Source organism: Acanthochromis polyacanthus, chromosome 14 (genome assembly GCF_021347895.1).
Source record: "Acanthochromis polyacanthus isolate Apoly-LR-REF ecotype Palm Island chromosome 14, KAUST_Apoly_ChrSc, whole genome shotgun sequence".
NCBI lineage: Eukaryota > Metazoa > Chordata > Actinopteri > Pomacentridae > Acanthochromis > Acanthochromis polyacanthus.
In genome coordinates, this window is record NC_067126.1 from 37071094 (window position 1) to 37093909 (window position 22816).

Here is a 22816-nt window from a genome sequence, read left to right on the forward strand (position 1 = left end):
AAAAATCGGAAAAACTAGTGAAGTGAGTCTGGCTGGACATCCAGGTGCAGGGAGGTTTGATTTCTCCATCGCTGATGTCCTGAGGTCAGAGCCTAACAATATATACTTTCTGCTGGGAACATGAACTAATTGACTAAACGAGTGCTCTTACATCTGATGTCAAGGTTAAGGCCAAGGAGAGAATGAGAGTTGCATTTCAACAGAGCAGGTCATTAGGCTTGGCTTGAATCAGACAATTATAGCGACAGAGGCTCTGCAAAGCTCATCTTTTTCAAGACAGGTAGAGGTATGAAGTCTGTTTCACCTGCTGAGGCAGTTTCTGCGCCTGCCATAACATTATTCTGTACCGCGTGAAATAAAGGTGACATTTGTCCTGGTGACCGCCACACGAGTTCAGGTATAAATTATGGATCTGACATCTGTTTCATTCCTACACATCGTTGAAGCATGAATCATTCTTTCGAGTCTACTTGAATGTCTCCCACATACATTATTGTCAAATGAGATTTCATATCTGCTGTTTCTGTCTGTGTCCGTAGGAACTCTTTACAGCGGAATGCAAGTTCAAAGAGTCTGTGTTCGAGAACTACTATGTGATCTACTCGTCCATGTTGTACAGACAACAGGAGTCGGGGAGAGCTTGGTTCCTAGGGCTCAATAAAGAGGGCCAAGCCATGAAGGGGAACCGAGTGAAAAAAACAAAACCAGCTGCTCACTTCCTGCCCAAGCCATTAGAAGGTACGTAACAGACACCCAGAGGAAGAGAGGTCAAACTGGTGTAGTTTTCTTTTTAATCGCACCGAGGTTCAAGGTCTTTGTAGTTGTAACCAACCGATTATGGTCCTTGCCGATTATTGTGGGGAGTATTAATTATTAATCATTAGCTACTCTCACAGTGGCTATGGCTATGCTAACAGCTAGCGGCTAAGTTAGAATGCAGCAACAGATTAACCTGCAACAGAGTCTGGAAAACAATAATCAATGCTTTTAGATATGGATCTTACTCGACAACAAAAAATTATAGAAAAGGGAAAGATAAAGAAAATAAAGAACAGCAGATGATCATGCTCAGTCGATCTCATACAAAAGGATGAAAACATATCAGTTTAATCTATCCAAATCTTCTATTTTACACATTCAGTTGTAGTCACCCTCATTAATGAAGAAGCCTAGTTATGGACGACAGGTTCTCTGATATCACATGCTGTTAAACCATTACATTTAGTGTATATTGCTTCCAAATTGATTTTTTGATCACTAACAATCAGCATCGCTATCGTCCCTGAAAAACCCATATTGGTTTATTTCTAATAAAAATAAAATATTGCAGTCTCCCTGAATAATGTACAGCATCTTAGCAGACTTGCAGGGACACAGGAACCATTGAGTAGCATTTCCTCCTCAATCTGTCTTTACATTTTAGTACTTGAAGCGCTTTTTCACTTGTCAGCGTTCCATGAGACCTTGTTAGTGAAAACCTGACATCTTCCTGCAGCAGAAAACATTATAAGTTTAGGTATATCTCAACATAAGCATTGTTATGTTCTCAGGGTAAAAAAACATCACTGAAACAATGACTACCCTCAGCATGTGTCCTTATTATACTACAAGACAGCTGTCTGATACTATAAGACATGATTCCATACTCAGTAATGGTACAAGTACTGTATACAAAATCTCTCTATTTGACAGATTTTCCTATTTGTGTGCTGATTCACTGTTTTGCTGCTGTAAGCAGACAGTGTAGGAGGCAGGGCGGCTCTGTAAGTGCAGCCTGAAATGTTGATTGTCCAGCAGATGCCACCATGACTCTCGTCAGCCACCAGCCTGATTGCTTCCCATCATTTAAGCACGGAATCAGGTTTGAAGTGTCTTGTCAAGACAGTAATACTGCTGTAGCGGCTGTAAAGTGGTGGATAATGAGACACTTTCCACTGTTTGGTCAAAAAAAATAGATTGAGAATCAGACCTGATGGAGAGAGAAGCCCAGTTAATCAAAAAAGGTATCCATGTGTAAATTAAAGGGTGTCTTCAGTGCAGGCTTTGGAGAATGTTATTTTTTCCCTGCATACAACCTTTTAAAGGAAAACTGAAGCAAGAACAGTATTGGTTAAATGCTCCTGAAATAGTTTTAGACAACACCTCAGTACAGAGAAAAGGTTCTTGCTAACAGCTTTTCCCTTGTTCCTCTGCTTTCTCTCCTATTTTTCTGCTCTTCCAGTTGCCATGTACAGAGAGCCATCGTTGCATGATGTTGGAGAGACAGTGCCCAAGGCGGCAGTACCTCCCAGTAAAAGCACAAGTGAGCCAGCAGTGATGAACGGAGGTAAACCTGTCAGCAAGCCCGACAAACCCACCACATAGCCACACCTGACCAGCGCCCGGTGTGTGTGTGGGTGTGGAGGGGAGGGATGTGACGGAGGCAGGGCTTCTTCTTTTTTTTTTTCAATTAGACTCCAGACCCTCTTTCTTCTGTGGATCAGATCCAGGCGAACCTCCCTACCTTTTCTTTTTCTTGCTCCTCCTCCGCCTCCCTTTCTCCAACCGTCTTTGGATGGATTCTGAGGCAGAAGAGTTTGTCCAGCACAGGAGGGAAGAGGACCTCTGGTCATGGAATGCCTTTAGATTCCTCTGAAACTGTGAGAATTCATGTGAATAACGCGTGTTTCACAATGACGCTTGTGGTACTTTTGTTTGATGACGGTTCGTCCAAAAAATAAAGAAAAACCTCCCCCCCTCCTCTCTATAATGCCCTGTTGCAGCAGAGTCTGTGTATCTTCAGATCTATTTTCTATACCACAGTTCACCAGCTATGTTCTGGGATAGAGACTGTATAGATAGAGTAAATATTTGGACTGTTGTCCTCTATTTTTTACGAGTATGTTCCCCTTTCCCTCTCTTTCTATCTCTAGTCACACACTTTTCTCTTTGTCAAGTAACCTAGAAAAGAAAAAAACATTTTGCAAGGGAATTGTGTGATTTTCTAAGAAACACATTCACACGGATGTGACATAAGGAAACACAAATATACGAAACAGTCCAAATTTTTTCTTCTTTCCTACAACACGCACACACTTGCAGACAGACACACAAAGTTTGTGTGGAGAAATCCGAGACGCTGCTTTTTTACAGCAGATAAAACCACACTGGAGGCTGGCAGATAGCTCCTGCAATCATAGTTGATGAAGTGCTAATTACCGACACTGCAATCAATGCGAGGAGCTCCCTACAAACACACACACACACACATTTATAAGCAGATGTGCGTGTGGGTGGGAGAGCGCTGTAAGGAATGGTGTATACATATCACTATCTAAGTCCCACCAGCGGTTCAGTCCGCCTTCTCTGGTAAATAGAAAACCTGAAGTCTATTTTTCTTTAATCTTATTTCAGAGCGTGGGCTCTAGGAATATCTCTAGGCCTTGTAGGCCTCTGTCCCTCACTCACTGACTACTTTGGACTACGAGGCAAGGCTTGTGGCTTTGACCCAGATGGTCTATAACTGCAGCACTGGCAGCCATCTTATGGCAGTGTCTACTTAAAGCCAGAAAACAACATGGCTGAAAACCAGTAGGTGACATTTATACTGGCTGCATCCCTATTTGGTTCAGCAAACTAAAGCATGGACATGGTTAATATTGTGTTCTCTCTTCTTGCAGCAGTTATACAAGAGACGGCTTATATTGTAACATTTTCACTGTATAAACCTTAGGGAAAATGACTACTAAAAATCATAACTTTTTAAATGACTAGATATTATTATTATTATTATTACTATTATTATTATGAGAGGATTTGTCTTCTAGCTCAGCATGCAGAGTCCAGTACTGATCATCTTGGCCTATCACGTGCCTGTTTGGACCTTGATTCCCGGCATGCAAAAACAGGTTCCCAGTCCCCACTGGGCCAAAGGTGCCTCACCCACCCGATACATCCATGTAGAGGACACGTAGCATTGTTCATCTGAAAAAAAAATACACACTCACATGTATTCATTCTGAAATGACCAAAGTCTTTTTTCATCCCAAGAAGAACCGATTCTTAAAAAGAAAAAGAGAAAAAAAAAAAAAGAACACAAATCCGACTCTCTCTCAGATTCAAGTCATTGAAGCTTTCACTGTGATAGCGTTTGTTCTGTCCAAAAAGAATCAACTCTGCTCAGACCCGCAAAGGTCTTCTCGACTGATGTCACTTTGGAGAAGTACATATACCTTGAATTAATCACATGCATGTATTTTCTATAAGGAACAAGGTATGGGCATTGTTCTTCACTCTGTGTAAACGGAAGAGCACTGAGGTTCAGTCTGGGCGTTGAATGGGCATGTTGTAGGCTACGGCTAATCTGAAGGTAACTCACTGCACTTTGTTTTGCATTTTCATCACGACTGTTAGCAGTTTATCAAAGCTCTGTCTGATCAATACATCTATAATGTTTGTCTTGCTTTTGATGATTTTCTTCCTACTAGTTTTGTTAGATAAGATTTAGATGAATAAAATAGATTGTTGCTGCTGTATGCTGCTAAAACCGCAACTATATTAACAAATTGATTTGGTAAATATAATTTTATGAGTTTATTGGGATTATACATGACCATTTTCTTATTACAGCACATCAAAGCACATTAGTTAGATGTCAATATTTGTCTGTACAAAGCTATAAATGCTATAACAAAAAAAATACTGTACACACACACACACACACAGGAGCTGGAAAGCACCGAAGCTGTATCTGGGGCTGATGCTCCTCATTGCAGCCGGTCATCCTCCACTCCTAAAAACTCTACATGCTGGGCTGGTCACTACTCCTGCAGTCCAGTCCAGTTAACTGGCTCCTCCAAGGCTGATTTTATTTTTGTAAATGACTGGTGTGTAAATGTACATCCGTCTGGATCTCTGTAGCCACCGTTTTTACCTTCTGTTTGTCGTCTTTGTTCGTCCTCATTTCTCGTATACGGGTCGTGTGTGATGTGGTTTTTTCAGATCACTTTTTTTGCTTTGTGTCGGAAATTTCTTCCAATTTTCTTCGTTGCCCCGTTTTGTTTTGTTTTTTTAAACCTCTTATTTTGTCCCATCTGTTGCATGGGGAGAGGATGGCATTGAACTGCATGTAGTAGGCTATGTCTATCAAGAACTGTTGGTATGTACCGCTAATTTTACATATATGCAACGAGTTTGTCTACACTATACAGTTTGTGTTTGTTGTATACACATATACAACATATTGAATAAAATATTTATATAAAGGTGTACTGTAATGTCAGTAACATACTTAATGCAATATAGTGTGCAGTATATTATTGCACCTGTCATTTTTTGATGGGACAAAGAAAAACGGAGGGGTTGGCTAGTTTAAGCATGAAAAAAAGGCCAAAGTAGAATTTACATTAAATTTCCTTTGTGACTTCTTATCGGTCCTCTTTTCAAGTGGTGACTGAGCTCTTGTGTCAATGCAGCTCTCATCCCCTGATTACCACCTTTTGAAGTGACATGGACAACCAGCATGCCACAACCAAACTATTTATGCCCTTCTCTTTGTTTCTTCCACCTAGAATTTAACCTTCTCACCACTAGGACAGATGTAGAGGACATGGCAGATAGTTTGGTTCCTGGTGGAGAAGAATAGGCACTATTAAAAATGGATTTATTTTCAAAAAAATATATATATATACCATTGCAAGTATGCCCATTGGAGTTATGTCATGTTATAACAAATTTGTAACCATGTATGATTAAGGTCTTCGCATTGTTTTCCATGCAAAATGTTGTGTCATGCGGCACATTTAATGTTTTATTATTTAAAAAAAAGAAATAAAAACCTCAAAGAGCAGCCTCTGCCTTGAGTAAACTTTCAAAAACTTTGGGAATGAACACCACTTGGTATAAGCAGGCCTACGTATGTCTTCCCTCAGAATTATACATATTCCAAAAAATGTTAATCATACAACATGTTTTCTTCTTTCCAGCATTTGGATTTGACATGTACCTGCATCCTATTAGAATTAGCCATAAGCGTTCCTAAAGTATGGTGGGGAAAACAATACATAAAGCTGTTTTTATATATAATATGTGTAAAACAGAAAAGTATGGTTGATTCTTATCATCTAATCCAGTTTTAATAAGGATCATTTTTAACCAGTACAATAAAACAATGAATACTGTTAGTGATATGCAGAATTACATCCAGGTTTAGTCTTCTCTTTCCTCCGGTGGTTTCAAAGCTGTGGTGTTTTTTTTTGTTCTTTTTTTTTTTTACCAGCTCGTTCGTGACTGGTGGCAGGTGGTGATGCTCCTGGTCACTCTAGTCTCTGAAGCCCCAGTGTCCTGTTTCTCTTCAGTACTCCGCTCCCACCCAGATTTCGCAAGCGTTCCCCGTCCAGCCGTCCCAACACTCGCAGTTGCCGCAATTGCACAGGCCATTCCCTGTGAGGAGACGTGAGAAGAAAAGCTGTGAATTAAAAGAGCTGTGCCATCATGCCTGACCTTTAACAAGGTTCCTCTTTTCACACCCTGCTTCCCTGGGTGCAGCTCTCTGGTAGGGGATGGAGGCCAGCTACATTACTCAGGACAGTTTGTAGTTTTCCACTGCTTCTGGTTACACCGCAGATGAGGAAACTCAGGTTTAATAACTAGTTAAAACTTTTATACTTTACCACAGCATCACCTTTGTTCAGATATCCCAAAATCACACTAGCCTTTCTTGTGAATGTATTTTTTTATTGCACAGGGTGTCCCTAAAGTCTGAACACACAGGAAACTGAACGCATAAAGAGTGAAAGTGCTACAATGTGGATTTATTTATCGAGTTCACGTGGATCTTGCAAAGCCCACCAACCTTTGCATCACAGTGAAAGAAATCATATTGAAGATTTTTGTTAATAATCCTATTGAATAAAATGTTGATAAAAATGTCATTTCTTGAAAATATGTCTTTTAGCCTATATGTCCAGACTTTAGGGACACCCTGTATATTTCCCACCCTGCTTCTTTGGGTGCAGCTCTCTGGTAGGGGACGGAGGCCAGCTTATGTTACTTAGGACAATTTGTAGCTTTCCACTGCTTTTGACTACACCACAGAAGAGAAAACTTAGGTTTAACTACAAGGCCAAACTCTACTCTACCATCGTATCACCTTTGTAAAAAGCCAAAATTCCATCAATCTTTCTTGCATCCTTCTTCCTGTGATAGTGAATTCTTTACAAATGGCTCACAGAAGCGCTTATTTATTGTAGTTCTTTAGAATAATAGCAAATATCCACACCAAAAGTCTCAGGTAGCAGTGTACAACATTTAACTTCAATACAAGAGACAAGAGTCCTACATACTGCATCTACAGAGGAGTCGAGCAAACAGCACTTTCACATCGGTTGCTTTGGGATTGACAGGCCAACAATAAGACATTTTCTTTAATTGAACAGTGAGATCTTTTAAAGACACCCAGGGCGGCGTAACATCCAGCACCGGCACCCCCAAGCTCTTCCACAAGCTCCCCGAGCTGTCAGACGGAGACGCCGAGGTTAGGAAGAGGACTCCTGCTGGCCTCCTGTCACACAGTTGAAAAGACGTATCTATTGCAAAATACCTCTGTGGGAGAGGAGGGAGGGGTCTGAGGAGAGAAAAAGTGGCTGACGGAAGCAACGGAGATGAATAAGTAGGTGAGAAAAAGAACAAAGGAAGTGAGAAAATGATTGGAAGACGCTGCAGAAAGGGACTGGCCTGCAGTCAACATGTGGTATCTCATAGAAATGACTGGAGTGCTTGTTGATCTACTGAATGGAGGTAGCAGACTAGATGGGGCCTTCCTTTCATTAAAAGATAACACTAGCGCTTTTGATTTTGCCAGTAAGTTCCGTGAAAAGTCCAAAATCAAAATGCTTTCTCTTCCTTCTCTTCCCTTTACTGTTTTTGGCATTTATCCCCCAAGAAGGTGTTAAATGCAATCCTACAAAACCATTTAAATTTCACTTTATTAGTCAGAAAGTAAAGTCTGTATTAATGGCTGAATTCCACCTAGACTACAATTTGCTAACAACTGCAACGTTAAATAGTATAAAATACACCACAAGACATTGACAGGATCAGTTTGATCTCATACTTTTTCAAATAAAGTTAACCTTCTCTTCATAAATGATGAATAATTAGTCATATTGAACGGTTTTAAATAATAATTAGATGATAATAACAAGGACTAAATGAATAATGAGTAGATGAACAATAGTAGTGAATGGTTTTGTATTAGCAGAACCTATGGATGTTCTGCTATATTGGGTTGTTCTATTACGCTGTACAGCTTAATTTCTCAGGTTTTTATTTACTTTAATGTTAGTGAAGCTATGACACCATTAGTGCGGTGGGTTGATGACAGTAATTGATCAATTCACAGATGGTGAAAGGTTCAATGTTAAATGGGACTGACTTGAGCCTAAGAAAAACTAATATCTCTATCTCAATAAAGGACCACCAATATTCTCATTTAGTGTGAGTCTTTGTTTGTAGTTTGTTTTCCTGTGTGTAAAGTTCAACATTCTGCAGATTAACTTCCCCATTTCACTAGAATTATAGGTGACAGATACACATTTTATGATGCTGTAATAGTTCTAAATGGATGCAGCAGAAACACGAGCAGATTTTGCAAATTGATGAACATGCCGTCGATAAAACGCGAACAGACAGAGCCACACGCTGACAAACTGTTGTAATTTATTTTTTGGTTCTTACCCTGCAGACAACTGAGCAGACCTTTTTGTCTCTTTTCTGAAATGGTTGCTGAAATTATCATATTCAGTGCATGAAATTAACCAGCAAGCATTCCTAATATGCTAAATTTTCCACATCACTCATCGGTTGTACGTGTAATGAGAATCTACAACTTTGAAGGGTCCATGAAATCTCTAGATGCAGAGTAATTTATTGGCGAACTCGCCAAACAATTTTTTTTATATCATTACAATATAAAAAAAATGACTCAATCTCTGCAATTTGATGACGAGAAGCAGCGACAGTTACTTTTTTAAAAAAAAATCTTAATATCTACAATTGGCTTTTCATGTAAAACAACATTCCATTGAAATAACTCACATGCATATTTTCAGTCAGTAATGGTAGTCGGGAACATTTAACAGCTGTTGCGCAACATTTTCTGTGCTCGCTTCCTGTTTTCTGGGATTTTTAAACAACGCTGGTCTGCATCTGGAACCACTGATGCTCATTTGAATGACATTAAGGCTGACATTTGGAGTCATGAAGCCGTGATGAGAAACACTTGTGAACAGCGATCCAGATGCTGACAGGCCCCGGGGCAAAAACAATTATGCGTGTAGCAAGCTTTTCCATTATCGGCGGGGAAAACAAACTGTAGCTCGTCTGGATAAACAGACATATAGATGTCATGTCTCATCGCGATTAATTCCACTGTTTTCGGACTCATAACCAGAATCGTTCATTTTATTTAGACTTTTCCAAGATGCACAGGAAACATGCTGTGCCTTTAATATATCCAAAATAAAAGCACTCATCATGCAGATTGGCCTGTGTCACTGGTAGGATGATGTTTTAGCTAATATGCAGCTGCTTCTACAACAGCGCCTGGCCTAAAAAAGGTCGCCACCAGGATTTAACGAAACAAATACGTAAGAGCCTTCTGTTCGATAATTGATGTTGGAAGACATATCCTGTGGTCATGGACAGGATGTTAATCTGTCTCAGAAGGGTCAAATTATTGAACTGCATCAAGCAAAGAAAACAACTCTGGAGATTTCTGAAACTACTCAAATCAGGAACGCATTATTAAGACCTGAAGGATAGTGGTGAACCATCATCTTCCAGGTCTCATGTATTCTGATAAGCCCAGATTTGCCCTGTTCCAAAGTGATGGGGGCATCAGGGTAAGAAGAGAGGTATATTATTCATTTATTATAAGTAAAATCATAACGTAGCATATACAGCTGCTAAATAAATGAAGTTTTAGATTAAAAAGTGCAATATCTTAGGCTCGTATGTAGTGGAGCACAAGTGAAAAGTAGCACAAAATGCACTTAATAGTAGCTAAAAATCAACTTAAATATGTAACTTGGGTAAATGTCATGACCAGAACAGTTATTAAATGGCAAGAAATTTGAGTCAAGTATAATAAATTGAGAATTATCCTTTGTCTATGTACATAGCTGAAAAAGTTATTAGAATTTAATCTTAAAAGCAAATTAGCTTTGGAATTAGTTTGCATGACTGCATTTGTTTTAGGGCTGTAGTTCTTTTATAAATAATAATGTGTCACTTTTCCCAGGTGTTGTTGATTTCTCTCTCTTAAGATCTGTTTTGATCTGTTTGAACATTTTGGATGGGAGGCTAATTATCCTGGTGTCTATTCAGGCTCTTTTATAAGAACATCTTGTGCATCTATTTGTGCTTCATTACCTGTGCAGATGAGGCCGTCATGTTTATCACACTCTCGGTCATCACACTCGCAGTACTCTCCAGACACCCACCAGTCCTGGGGTGAGCAGATACACTGGCCACAGTGGCAGGAACCTGTAACACACACACACACACACACACACACACACACACACACAAACACGCAGAGCTGTTAATTAACATCACCTTTTTTTCATCAGGCTGAGATTTTGACAGTGTATTTTTCTTTTGTAATACCACCCCCTTGGTGCTTTTCACCAAATGCTGTTTGTGTGGATGTGAAATATTCCCTGGGGAAACCACTAATAATATACTTTTACCACCAGGATAGCAGTCAACCCACACTTTAAACCCCCTGTCGTCACCATCAGTGTCTATTCATTTCTTTCTCAAGGGCAGCAGCAGGATAATAAGGTATTAAGGATCGGTATCTTCTGCTGTCTGCTTCATTTTTCCATAGCTCACACCCAGATGTCCGGCAACTATGTTTTCAATCTTCCCAATTTCTTCCCATGTACGCCGCGTTGCAGGAACCCGCCATGAGGACTGGTGGCAGATGGAGAGAGGAGAGGCAGTGAAACAGATAAGACCGAGGTGAGACAAGGGGAGGAGATGAGGGAAGATAGTTCCGGTGTCTGAATGCAGCGGAGCATGGAGAATGAACATGCTCATCTTCATTTTCACACCCCGCTCGGCTCTGCAGGGCTGGACTCACTGCAGCCGCGACTGTTTCTGTGGATTCGCTGCTACACCGCAGAGAAGGAATCCTGTTGTGTGGTGTCTTTTGCCACCTAATGATACAGACAATGTAGTGACAACGTGCAGCGCTTCATTATAAATGTATAGGATGCAGCTGACAGAGGCACCTGCTGCAGCTAACGATTATTTTTCTTTTATTGTCAATTAAAATTTCAAGCAATGGATTATTCCCGTAGTGCATCTGATTCCAGAAAAAAGTTCAAATAGTCCAAATATGATGCTTTTAAATTGCTGGATGTCAGAGAAACATCAATAAATCAGAAGAAGCAAATATATGAAACTGAAAAAAGCAGTTAAAACAACATTTAAGAAGCAGGAACCATTGATTTGTCCTTTCTTCACAATACATGATGTGAATAATGAGTTTGTTTTTTAAATTTGGTATCCATCCATCCATTCTCTATACACCGCTTTATCCTCACTAGGGTTGTGGGGGTGCTGGAGTCTATCCCAGTTGACTCGGGCGAAGGCAGGGGACACCCTGGACAGGTCACCAGTCTGTCACAGGGCTACATATACAGACACACAGTCACACTCACATCCACACCTACGGGCAATTTAGAGTAACCAATTAACCTCAGCATATTTTTGGACTGTGGGAGGAAGCCGGAGTACCCGGAGAAAACCCACGCATGCACAGGGAGAACATGCAAACTCCATGCAGAAAGATCCCAGGCCGGGATTTGAACCGGGGATCTTCTTGCTGCAAGGCGAAAGTGCTAACCACTACTACACTGTGCAGCCCTTAATTTGGTATGCACCCTTTAATATAATAGAGTATGTACTCTTTAAAAAAACTGCTGTACAGTGAAAATTGTGAACTCATATCTTGTTAAATTATGCAAATTAGGTTAAAGATTACAGCACCAAAGATGCAAATAGTTAACATTGTCCAGATTATTATTTTAATCATTAAAGAAGAAGACATTTACCTGCACAGCACACTTGGGTTCCAAGTGGAAATTTGATGTTAATCTTGTCAGATCTGTTGTCAAGCATCGCTATCAGCTTAATTATTAGTTACTAAAAACTCAGGAAATTTATGTATGAGATCATCAGAGACAGCGGGTGTAAGATAAGGCCCAACCTGGCTCTACATATAGACATTTTGATCGAGCTGTTTTCTAATTTTATGAATATATTTAGTTTTTCAAACTCACAATCATGCCTTTTTTACTTGTAGGAGTAAAATTCAAAAGACATTTCTGGATTATTAGCATCCACTAAACTATTTTGTCATTGGCACATAGAGAAAAAATGGAATATGTACAAACAGAATGGACACCCTAAAATAAAGTCAGTACATCAACCTGGTTAGTGCTCAATAATCACATAAAGACCTGTTTGCCAAGTTTAAAGCAATCACCAGAATTATATAAGAAAACAGCAATATCAGCAAAGTTTGTTGGGAAGAATTGGTGATTTCTAGGCCAAATCAAACATCATGCAATAAAGTGGAATTTGCTGATCAGTAAAAAAGGAAACCAGGATCCACTTATTATTCCACATTGTAGGTTTGTGGTTTGTTGTGTTTCTCTGAATGTATTCTTAAGAGTAAAAACAGAAATGCACGCCAAGTTTTGAGCAATATCCCTGCAAGAATAAAATGTAAAAGAAAATTTGTGTTAAAAAAATTTCCAGGGAGTTTGGATGTATGTAAGAGAAATGAGTGGTGGAAATTTAAATAGCTCAGTTTTTGAGAAGTATCTTGTTTCCTGCTACACACAAACGCACTAACGTCTTCCGGGAAATTTTATTAAAATCCTAAAAACTCCACAGCTTTTATAACTGGAGTAGCTTGTTTACTGCTGTGTTGCAGTTCTCTTTCTTCAAACTTCCTGCAATAACAAATGTCGTGAAGCATTCGATTCTGAAGATTACTTCAGTCTTACTGTGCTGAGAAGCATTAGTTTCTTATGGGTGGACTATGATGGATGTTTAATATAAATATATTATAAAGAGAGGTTTATTATATAACGCTCTCTGAGTTTCAAAGATTTGGATTGATGATTTGAACCATACACTTATTGTTATTTCTATAGAGGGCTTCTGAGGGCAATTGCATCCTCACATATTCATAATCCAATTTTTCTGAAGATAAATATCTGTTTGCAGTGTCTATATTAGATTTACTGTAGGTGTGCAAGCAAAATCTTTCACTAAAACTATTTATTTGACTTCAGTAAAAGTTTTGACATTCATGCAACTTTTTCCTAAGCAGTGCAGAGTAAAGAAAAACTAAATCTCGTTCACCTTTTCCGCTGCACATGACTCCGTCGGAGGTCTCGCAAAGCTCCTTGCTCTGGGCGTCGCTCATGTCGCAGGACCTGGGGAACTGACAGAGCTTCCCAAACCAGCCCACCTCACAGATGCAGCGTCCACATGAACAGTAACCGTGACCTGGCGGTGGAGGGCAGAAGGGCCTTCATTTAAAAGGAGACAGAATATGGGGCACGACCATGAGAAAACACGGCAAATACAAGAAGAGAAAAAAAAAAGAGGCAAAGCATTCACAGCAAAAGTCAAAGAGAAATACCAGCAGAGAGCAAAGAAAAAGATAGCAATAAAGCACATAAATGCAGAAAGTTGACAGTGTAGACATGGAACTTTGACACTAATAGGCAGTACAAGGAGGCAGAGTTGCAGGAAGATGAGAGAGAGACGCAGCAAGCTTATTGTTTCCTCAGGGGACATGAAAAGAACTGTCATCACTGGTCTTGTCCTGTCCTTAATAAATCTCCAGTGCTTCAGAGAGAGATGAAAAACAAAGAATGGGAATGACAGACAAAAAACACACACACGGAAACACACATACACACAAACACAAGAAAGCAACGTTTAATTGGCTGCAGGAGTCAGTCGGGTGGCGGGATGTCTTAATAGCTGTTAATATCACTGTGATGCTGACAAGCGCCGCAACAATTACGCCCTCCTTCATCTCCAGACGGGACCCTCGGATCGTTCACTGTACTTGAGCTCGCTGCAAACTGTATCGTGCACAAGCTGTTGCGTCATGGATTGATTCCCTTATGTACACATGTGGTGACAGATGCCAGGTTGAAGAGGTAGTAATGAGCAGAGCGTTTTCCCATCATTTTCATCATGGTAAATCCATACTGTGCTGCTGGAAATTGTTTGATGTAGAGCCGTATTGATCGAGTCAAACAGCTGTTCGATCCACTTCTGCTCTTTTCAGCTGAGATTCAACACGTCTCAGTCACACATTCAAGACCTGCATGCTAATACAAAAACTGTAGAAATGTCTGATTTACTAAGCAGTAAATGAAGAGATTTTACGATTTTAAAGGCACTATTCAAAGAGTACTCTTGTGTAACATGCACTCAATATATCCATTTATAAGACATTATATCTGTAGAAAAGTTCATTTATTTTAATTGTTGATTTATTTTTTTTAGTAGCTGCTGCTTTAAACAACAAAGATTAATAGCAAGACATTTTAAAACATACTTATTTGCTTCCCAGCCAAGAGTTAGATGAAAAGAAGGGGGTAACCAACCAGTAAAACAAAAAATAAAAAATAAAACTAAGACCTCTAAAGCTCACTAATTAACACAATGGTGAACCTAAAATACTTTGCTGCAAAGGTTGTCAAGCAATCAGCAGAAAGTCCAGAAGTTAAAGTACCTGCCTAAACTTTTAAAAAAAAACTCTTCTTTTTTTTTTGCACCGATTAAACGAACGAAAATAAAGTGTTAATTAGTGAGTTTAAGAGGTTAGACTAGATGAAACTTGTTACTTTGGATTAGAAAGAAAACAAATGGAAAAAAGAAAAGCTAGTGTATTTCACATATTGAACTATTTATTTAAACTGAGTTTGATGCTGAAGTTTCTCTGAGCAAATCATCAGTAACTTTATAGAAAGAGTAGCTCAACAATAACTATATGAATCGTAATCTACAGTGGAACAGTTAAAGAACCCCTCTGCAGGAATTCAAGTTTTGTTTTCTTCCTTATTAACAGGTGTACTTCGTGTTTTTACAGCCTATGGAAGACATATGAGCGGCATATGCAATTCTGTGGCTAAGCATTTCTGTCTTGAAATTGCAGAGTATCGACAACAGTCACAAAAACATGGATTCACACTTTCGGGGGTTCACGTGTAACAAACCAAAGAAACCAATCCAGTCAGCTTCCCATCTACACAACAGATTGCATCAGTCTTTTTAAGTTACAACAACTTCTATTGAAATCCTGTTCAATCAACAAACTATTTTAAGTTCAGGGAATTCGTCTCACCTCTACAATAAGTTGTGTTTTAAACAACCAATTAGACAATAATTTTAGAATATGGAATCCTGAAATCAAAGTGGAGAAATGAAAAGCTAATACGCTAAATTTATTAATTCACTGCAACTTAAAATTGTGCTTGAACTCATTGAATGAATAAAATAAATGCCAGAACATCCATGATTATGGATGTCTGCTAATATCCACCAATATTAACGGCCAAGTATCGGCATAAAAATATACTATTGGTCAATATCGTTATCGTTTTTTTTTTTTTTTTTTTTTGTCTATCATGAAAACGGATAAAAATAATGACTGGATTTCGCCAACATTTACCGCACTCACAGAGGGAGGGAGGGAGAGTGTGAACTGTTGTTTGAGATAAATAAAAAAATTGAATAAAAATGGCATAAATGTGGAATTTTTTCCATCACTTAAATTGAAGCGGTTTTCTTATTTTGCACGGACAATGCTTACATTTGAAAGCCTTGTTGCACTTGAGAATGCATCCAGTGGGGCATCACAATAAAATGAGGCATTGATGTGTTAATTCCACCACAGGAGATATGTGATGTTACCTAAAATTAGTTTAATAGCCCACATATATCGGAATCGTAAATTGAGAGTTGGAAGAAACTCTCTTATTGGCAGAAAAGCTAATATCGGACATCCCTACTCATAATAATAAGTTGGCATGATTACCAACATTATTACGTCAAACCAACTTATCAAGACAATGTTTGCAACTGGAAAGGTTTATCTAAAGTAATATATTTTAATTTGTATCTTGCAACCTTGCAAGATACAGGAATACTTTTTATAGGAATACTTTTTAGAGTTTATGGCTGAATTACTTCAATATTACAACATGCCACTGTGTAGTATAGAGCAGTTCTGCAGTGTGAGCAGAGAAATAACTGAGTTGGAAAGGACAGGGACTATGTAAGGGATGAAAGTTATACATTTAAGCCAATGTAGAGTCCACAGGAATGATTTAATATTCAACTAAATATGTAATTTAAATAGACAGGGATGAGTTTTTAATATTGAAATCAACAACTGTCAACTGACTTAAATATATCAGCTTTGTCTGTCCTTCACTGTCTCTCAGCCTCTGTCTCGTCTCACTCTCTGGTGCTGAAGCAGTTTTCAATTAATCAGAGGTGTAAAGGTAGTGGATGGTGTATTAAAAATGCGTGTGTGTGGCGGTCGCATTGGTAGGAAGCCATAAATGAAAGCGAGCCAGCTTCTGTCTTAGATGGAATGGAGTGGCAGCCATGGCAGGCCATGCATGGCTGCCTCAATCAGCCAGCTTGGGAGAGCGATTAATTGCTTTGGAAGAACGGCAACCTCGCCCTCATTCAATTAGCCTGCACCTGCCTCTCACAGAGCAGACATTGTGCTTTAGAGATGGACTGATGAGGAGAGGTGTTGGTGAAAACTGGTGTTTAACCCAGCAAAGACCTGCACTGTATGCAGAGAGGGTCTGTGGGAGATTAAGAATTCACTGCCACAGAGAAACAATATGGAAGAGATATCAAGCTTATGTAGTTTAAACTGAAACAAGTTTTTAATAGAGACTTTCAAGAACTGTTTGATAAGTGTATTGAAACTACAGTCCACAAGATAACAGATAGCTGGACTTGAAAAAAACTATTACCTGTGTAAAGACAGAGATTATTGCAGCATGTGTCCCATGGTAAGGTGGTTATCCGTATACTTTTATGAATCTAGATAGCATAAATCTGTCATTTTAAATTTTATAGCTCCTCCTTCTAATATTTAAGGTCACCACCTATGAATTCAGCCCTTAGCTTTTCACCATTTAATCCACAATCTAATGTAAAGTCACATGACTGAATGTATTTACTTGGCATTAGCCCTTAGCTGGTCATTCATCAGTGATGAACTAGATCAGTGAAGCAGACTCAGCTGGTAATTAGTGACAGAAGCCAGAAAAACTTCACTGCTTCCTCTTGTTAGCAGTCTGGATATGATGCAAATTATGCTACAGGAAAACTGAAGTGTTATGTCCTGTCTGTTAGTACTGATGCAGCTGAAAACATTATTTATGATAGGAACCGTACTATTAACCTGGATGTCAGGAAATTTGTTGTATAGTTTTTCACTAATAGTGCACAAATACATCAATATCCCTGGTCTCTGGACTGCTTGGTGTCTGGAGTGAGATGTGGAGAGGAAGAACATTGACGGCATGGACCCACGGTGTTCCGGGATCAGCCCCTGAATTTCACAACCGGGACTGGTCAGAACAGGTATCCAGCAGCAAGCATTTACTGAAAAAAAAACTGCAGAAACATTCACATTTTAAACAAGTTTAGCAATCAGGGAGTGTAGTACTCCTTTAAGGCTGCTCAGATGATAATATTGACCGATATTACAGTTTTATGCAAATATCGGGCCGATAATATCAGTGCCAAAATCGAATCACTTGGTCCTTGTGTCATTTCTGACCTTCCCTGAAAATTTCAACCAAATCCGTTAGTCTATGTTTGAGTAATGTTGCGCACAGACAGACTAACAGACGGAAAATTGTACACGATCGTCACATAACTCCGCTGCATTCTTTGCCAGAGTGACAAAATTATAAAAAAAGAACAAACGCTATGAACAACATTAACAACAGCTTCATTGTATTTAGGTGTTCAGGATCCAACGCCTCAGTACTAAGCACGGCTTAGTGGGGAACATACGTGAGAGAAAAGCAGTCATTGCTGTTCAAAGCACCACAAGTGTTAAGTGGAAAGCGAACATACAGCAGGCCTTGGAGACAGCAGAGCTAATGCCATCCTCAATCCCTGTGGAGGCTGACATAATGACTGGTTTCAGACTTTTAAATGCTGACCTTAGTCATAATTACGTGTGTAAAATTCAGCTGTTTCAAAAGGTGCAACGCTTTATATCCAATTTGGTACATAATAATATAGAAGTGTCTGAAAAAGCAGAGTGTTGAAACCAGGCGAACCAAACCCCTAATTTAATGGATACTCTGTTACATCCTCAAACAACCGTCTCTGCAGTCATAACCATCCCCATAGCTGTCCACATTTCATCCAACATTTCTACCATCCATCTAATATCCTAAAGGTGCCCCTAGAGGCCTGAAGAAGGAGCACTTAGGCCTTAATTGCAGTGTGTAAAGTGAATATTTTGGCTGCTCCCTCCCCTTGTTCTCTGTGTTTTTTTTGTTGTTTTTTTTTTTAGAAAACTCTCCAGAGCCAAGTGTGGACCGAGCTGACTGACAAGCTTGTTAACACTGAAGGACTGAATTCTATGCTCTTGTCTCTCCTCTGTTGTCTGCACTGAGGCCCAAACATCCAGGGGCACTGACAGCACTTGGCTTGGGAAGTTTCTAACGACCCCCCCTCCTCGCCATGAATCTCTTTTCCGTTTGATCCCCTACTTGTCACTCTGGGTACCTTGTTCGGAGTGCCTCTCAGCCTTCTCAAAACACCCAATAACTTCCACCGGCCTGTGAGTATGCAGACTTAATTGTCAGGCTCGCAGCATGCGGGTGTGGGGGTGTGCTTTATGTGTTTGTGTTTGCTCTGCGTGCGTCGCTGCGTTGGTGTTTGGTGCTCAGACAGGCTCTCCCCAGAAGCCTCATGAAGGATTGTCTCTGGACAGCTCAGTACACAATGAGAGCCAGTAATCCATTCACATAAATACTGCATCCCCCCTTGAAAAAGAGAAATTTACCCTCAGATGCTGCAATGCACCACTGATACAAAATGGCACAGCCTCTCTGGAACATTAAAAAGCCCTACCCAGACAGGGACACTTGCACATGCAGATTTGTATAGCAGCAGATACTTAACAATTTAAGATTTTAATTGTGGTAGCAAACACTGACTGAACACTTCACACAATCTCTTCTCTATTTGATGCACCTGTAGAGGGAATTCTTTCAATGTAGTGTAATATTAGCTCTTTTTTAGTCCATAGAAAGCTCTGCATGCATCATGTTTGATCACTTTTCCAACACCTTAGGTACAGCAAAGACAGAGCATCAGATGCCGGAGTGGTCCCTACTTCCAAAAGATACTGTATGTTCTCAAAATAATAAGGAAAAATAATCATTTTCCTGCTTTCCTTCAGGTGCACTACACTCCTTTAATGTGCAATTCTTTCATCTGACTTCCTCTGTTCTTTCTCTCTATCTCTTTCTGGCAGCTTCAACATCTGCAACGGGAAACATCGTTTTCAAATGAGCATCTTATGTTTCCCTGCGATCCATCCATTACAGCGGCTACCAGCCTAAACAGCTCAAATTAAGACCACAAACTTCCCCCAGACCTCAAACAGGAGCTTCAAAGGATTAAAGCAATTTCTCACAGATGAAGCTCGAGGGTTTCGAAGGGTTGTGCCTGTGGATATCGGCGAGAGCAGATAGGCTCTCGGTGTATTGATCTTCAAATTCGCTCCCATTCTGTTGGCATAGTTTCAAAGTGAGTGGATGTATGTGTGCAGACGCTCTACAGAAGTTTAAACTGCTCAGGTTTCTACAAAGCAAAAAAACATAGCTTTGGCTTGCAAGAAGCATTGCAGGCAACAGAGTTTGGAGCACAATCATGTGATGTTTGCTGTTGAGATGCTCCAGGAATGGTAGTTCTGTTCTCGTTTATTCACTTGTTTCATCTTTGAAGTCCTCAAACTCTCCATCATCTCACACTGGAAGAATGTGAGTCCATGTTTGGACTCTTTTCCCAAACCTCCACTGTTTTTCTGCTCATCTTGGTTGTATGAGTGTTCCAGGTCCAATTCATCAAACTCTCTTGGCTGTATTAATTTGTTGCCACCTCTAAAATAATCTGACATCATACTGTTGTATCAGGCTACCATTTGTACTCGATTTGTTGACGAGTTTCATTCACAAAAAAGTCACCCACCAAGAAATTCAGGAACTTTACAAATTCAGCTGTGCTAACGTTACTTAACGCTTTCAGTTTTTTCCCCAGTGTGGAGAAATACTATCTACGCATGACCTCAGCAGCAGGCCTGGACTTTAATTAATCTCATTTACAATTCTGCCCTGTAAGAAAATCGACAAGTGCCACAAAGTCTCTTTCCTGCAAAGAGGAATGCTTTGAGCTGTTGTAGCTACAGCCAAAGAAAAACTACTGGTGCCAAAATGACAAGAATTGGCATTTTAAAACATCATTAATAATTGTAACCAGTTTTGTCGGTTGAAGTTTTATTTATTCAAGCAAAATAGACATTTTTGTTCAGACATTAAACAAAAATGGGAACACAGACTCATTGCTGTTCTGTATGCAGACTTGATCATGCTTACTGTTGTGCATCGTCACCCCCTAAAGGCCCATTCTGAGCCAACAAAAACCCTGCACTCCTGCTCACCACTTCAGAACAAATCTGTTTATATGAGTAGTTCTTGCATGAAGCCCATTGTCTATGCAGAAAATGAACAGTATGTTAACTTCTAGCACACCGAACGCCTCAAATCACATCTCTCCTCCTTTACTCTACACACCCCGAGCAGCAATGTCAAAACACAGACTTGCCATCTGTATATTGCCAGTTGTGAAGCAAAATGCACAGCCTCTAATAGACAGAGATGCATTGTGTGTGTGTGTCTGTCTATGTGTGTGTGTGTGTGTGTGTGCTCTCACCTCCACAAACCTCTCCATTGATGTCTTCGCACTGACGGTCGTCACACTCGCAGTTTTTGCCATGAACACGACTGTCCCCAGGTGGGTGGCAAGTACACTGTCCACACTGGCACTGACCTAGAAAAACAGGGACGTTTTCTCACATCAGAACAGCATTTCTTAGCAGATATGTGTTTATTTAATACTTATCTTGCTTTCTGTATCATCTTTTTTTTTTTTTTACCTTTTTCTGCTCAACCTTACTGCACTTGTGGAGCCTGATTTGCATACCTGCAGTAGATACGCGATAACTGATCGTAAATTAGACGTAATCTGCCTGACAACATTCCCTCTGGCCACAAAATCACATCTGCATACACACACACCTCAAGATGCTGCTCTCCCACTTCAATCAGGGAGCTGCCAGTGAAGAAGGCCACAGGGGAGGTTACCGAGCGAGCATGCCGTCTAATGGTGAAGCTCATTAGAAAAACATCATCTATTCTGAACTACCATTGAAGGTGTGCAGCATACCTGCTCATTGATCATTTCACCAGGCTGCGCCGAGGTACATTAATTATAGGCATATTGTGCGTACGCGGATATCTGCAGATTTGGGAAAAATGTAAGCAACACTTTGCTTTAAGCAGGCATAGAGCATTTTATAAATATTTTTAACACACTGTGGCAAAGTTACATGCAGCTATAAAACATGTTAAGGGTTTATTCATTTGGAATACTTGCCAACAATTATGACTTATAACATACCAGTGATTTATTGTATTGACATAGTGTCTTTTGTTTAACTCGCAGGAAGCATTTTAAGTTCAAATATGTTATTAAACAGCTGCATCTGCTCACCACTTTTATGTAACGTGCACTAAACAATTCATTAAATGTTGCTTGTTGATGCTGAACACGATTTCAAATTAATTGCTGTTTGAATTTCATAATGAAACTATGAAAATACACTGACAGCAATAAGGAGTGCAGTTCAACCTAATAATGCAGAGATACAGAGAACAATACTTGTGTGCCCTGTGCTTTCACCAACAAAGGAAAAAGATAGACAGAGTCGGTCACCTCTAAAGTGTTCCTTTTCACTGATGCTGCAGCTGAAAGACACCCAATAGGGCTACAGAGGAAACCTGCCCACCAAGGAAAATAATTGCACAAAGGGAATTTCCCAGCTCAGCGAAGACAGATGGTTAAAACACAGCACACTGAGTGCCCCTCTTTCACTGCTTCCCTTGTTTTTATTGAGCTGGGTATGTCCTTTTTGCACAATCATTATTCACTCTGAGTATTTTCCCTTGTTTGTAGCCCTGCAGGGTACATTTTGTGTTCAGTGCCACTAAAAAACACCTAAAACATTGTCCATAATGTGCATGCCCCCGCCTTTTATCTCCTGATGACTCACTGAGTGGAATTAGTGGCAATAAATAGTGCAGAACACACATTTACAAGACAGCTACTCGACTGACAGCGTCATCTAATGTGTTGTCCATGTCACATCACTGTCACGTCTTACTCCGACGCGCATGCACACACACACACACACACACACACACACACACACACACACACACACACACATTCATGCAGCGACTCTCTTCTTGCTTCACATCCAACATACCACCATCTGCTCTGGGGATTCAGTTACCCTAGCAACCGGTGATGTCATAACACCCCTGCCTTATTGATTATCTCCGTGGTCGTCAAACACACCAGTGTGTGCGCGCATGTGATTGTGTACTGATGTTTCATT

General features: G+C 39.9%; 2 protein-coding genes across 4 annotated transcripts in view; one reads left to right on the plus strand and one right to left on the minus strand.

The window, feature by feature from the left end:
* fgf14 (fibroblast growth factor 14) overlaps positions 1–5827 on the plus strand; it is a 115224-nt gene extending 109397 nt beyond the window's left edge. For both annotated transcript variants that reach the window (XM_022203242.2, XM_022203243.2), the window contains exons 4-5: positions 540–738; positions 2222–5827. In XM_022203242.2, the coding sequence (XP_022058934.1) occupies positions 540–738; positions 2222–2364 (342 nt within the window). In that variant the 3' untranslated portion in view covers positions 2365–5827. The remainder of the gene's footprint in view (positions 1–539; positions 739–2221) is intronic.
* itgbl1 (integrin, beta-like 1) overlaps positions 4558–22816 on the minus strand; it is a 46163-nt gene continuing 27904 nt past the window's right edge. The window contains exons 8-11 of one of the 2 annotated variants that reach the window (XM_022203241.2): positions 21070–21186; positions 13423–13569; positions 10411–10524; positions 4558–6420 (exon numbers count right to left, since the gene is read on the minus strand). In XM_022203241.2, coding sequence (XP_022058933.1) covers positions 6332–6420; positions 10411–10524; positions 13423–13569; positions 21070–21186 — 467 coding nt within the window. In that variant the 3' untranslated portion in view covers positions 4558–6331. Of the gene's footprint in view, positions 6421–10410; positions 10525–13422; positions 13593–21069; positions 21187–22816 lie in introns of those variants that run through there. The other variant, XR_007946283.1, reaches the window with a different exon arrangement.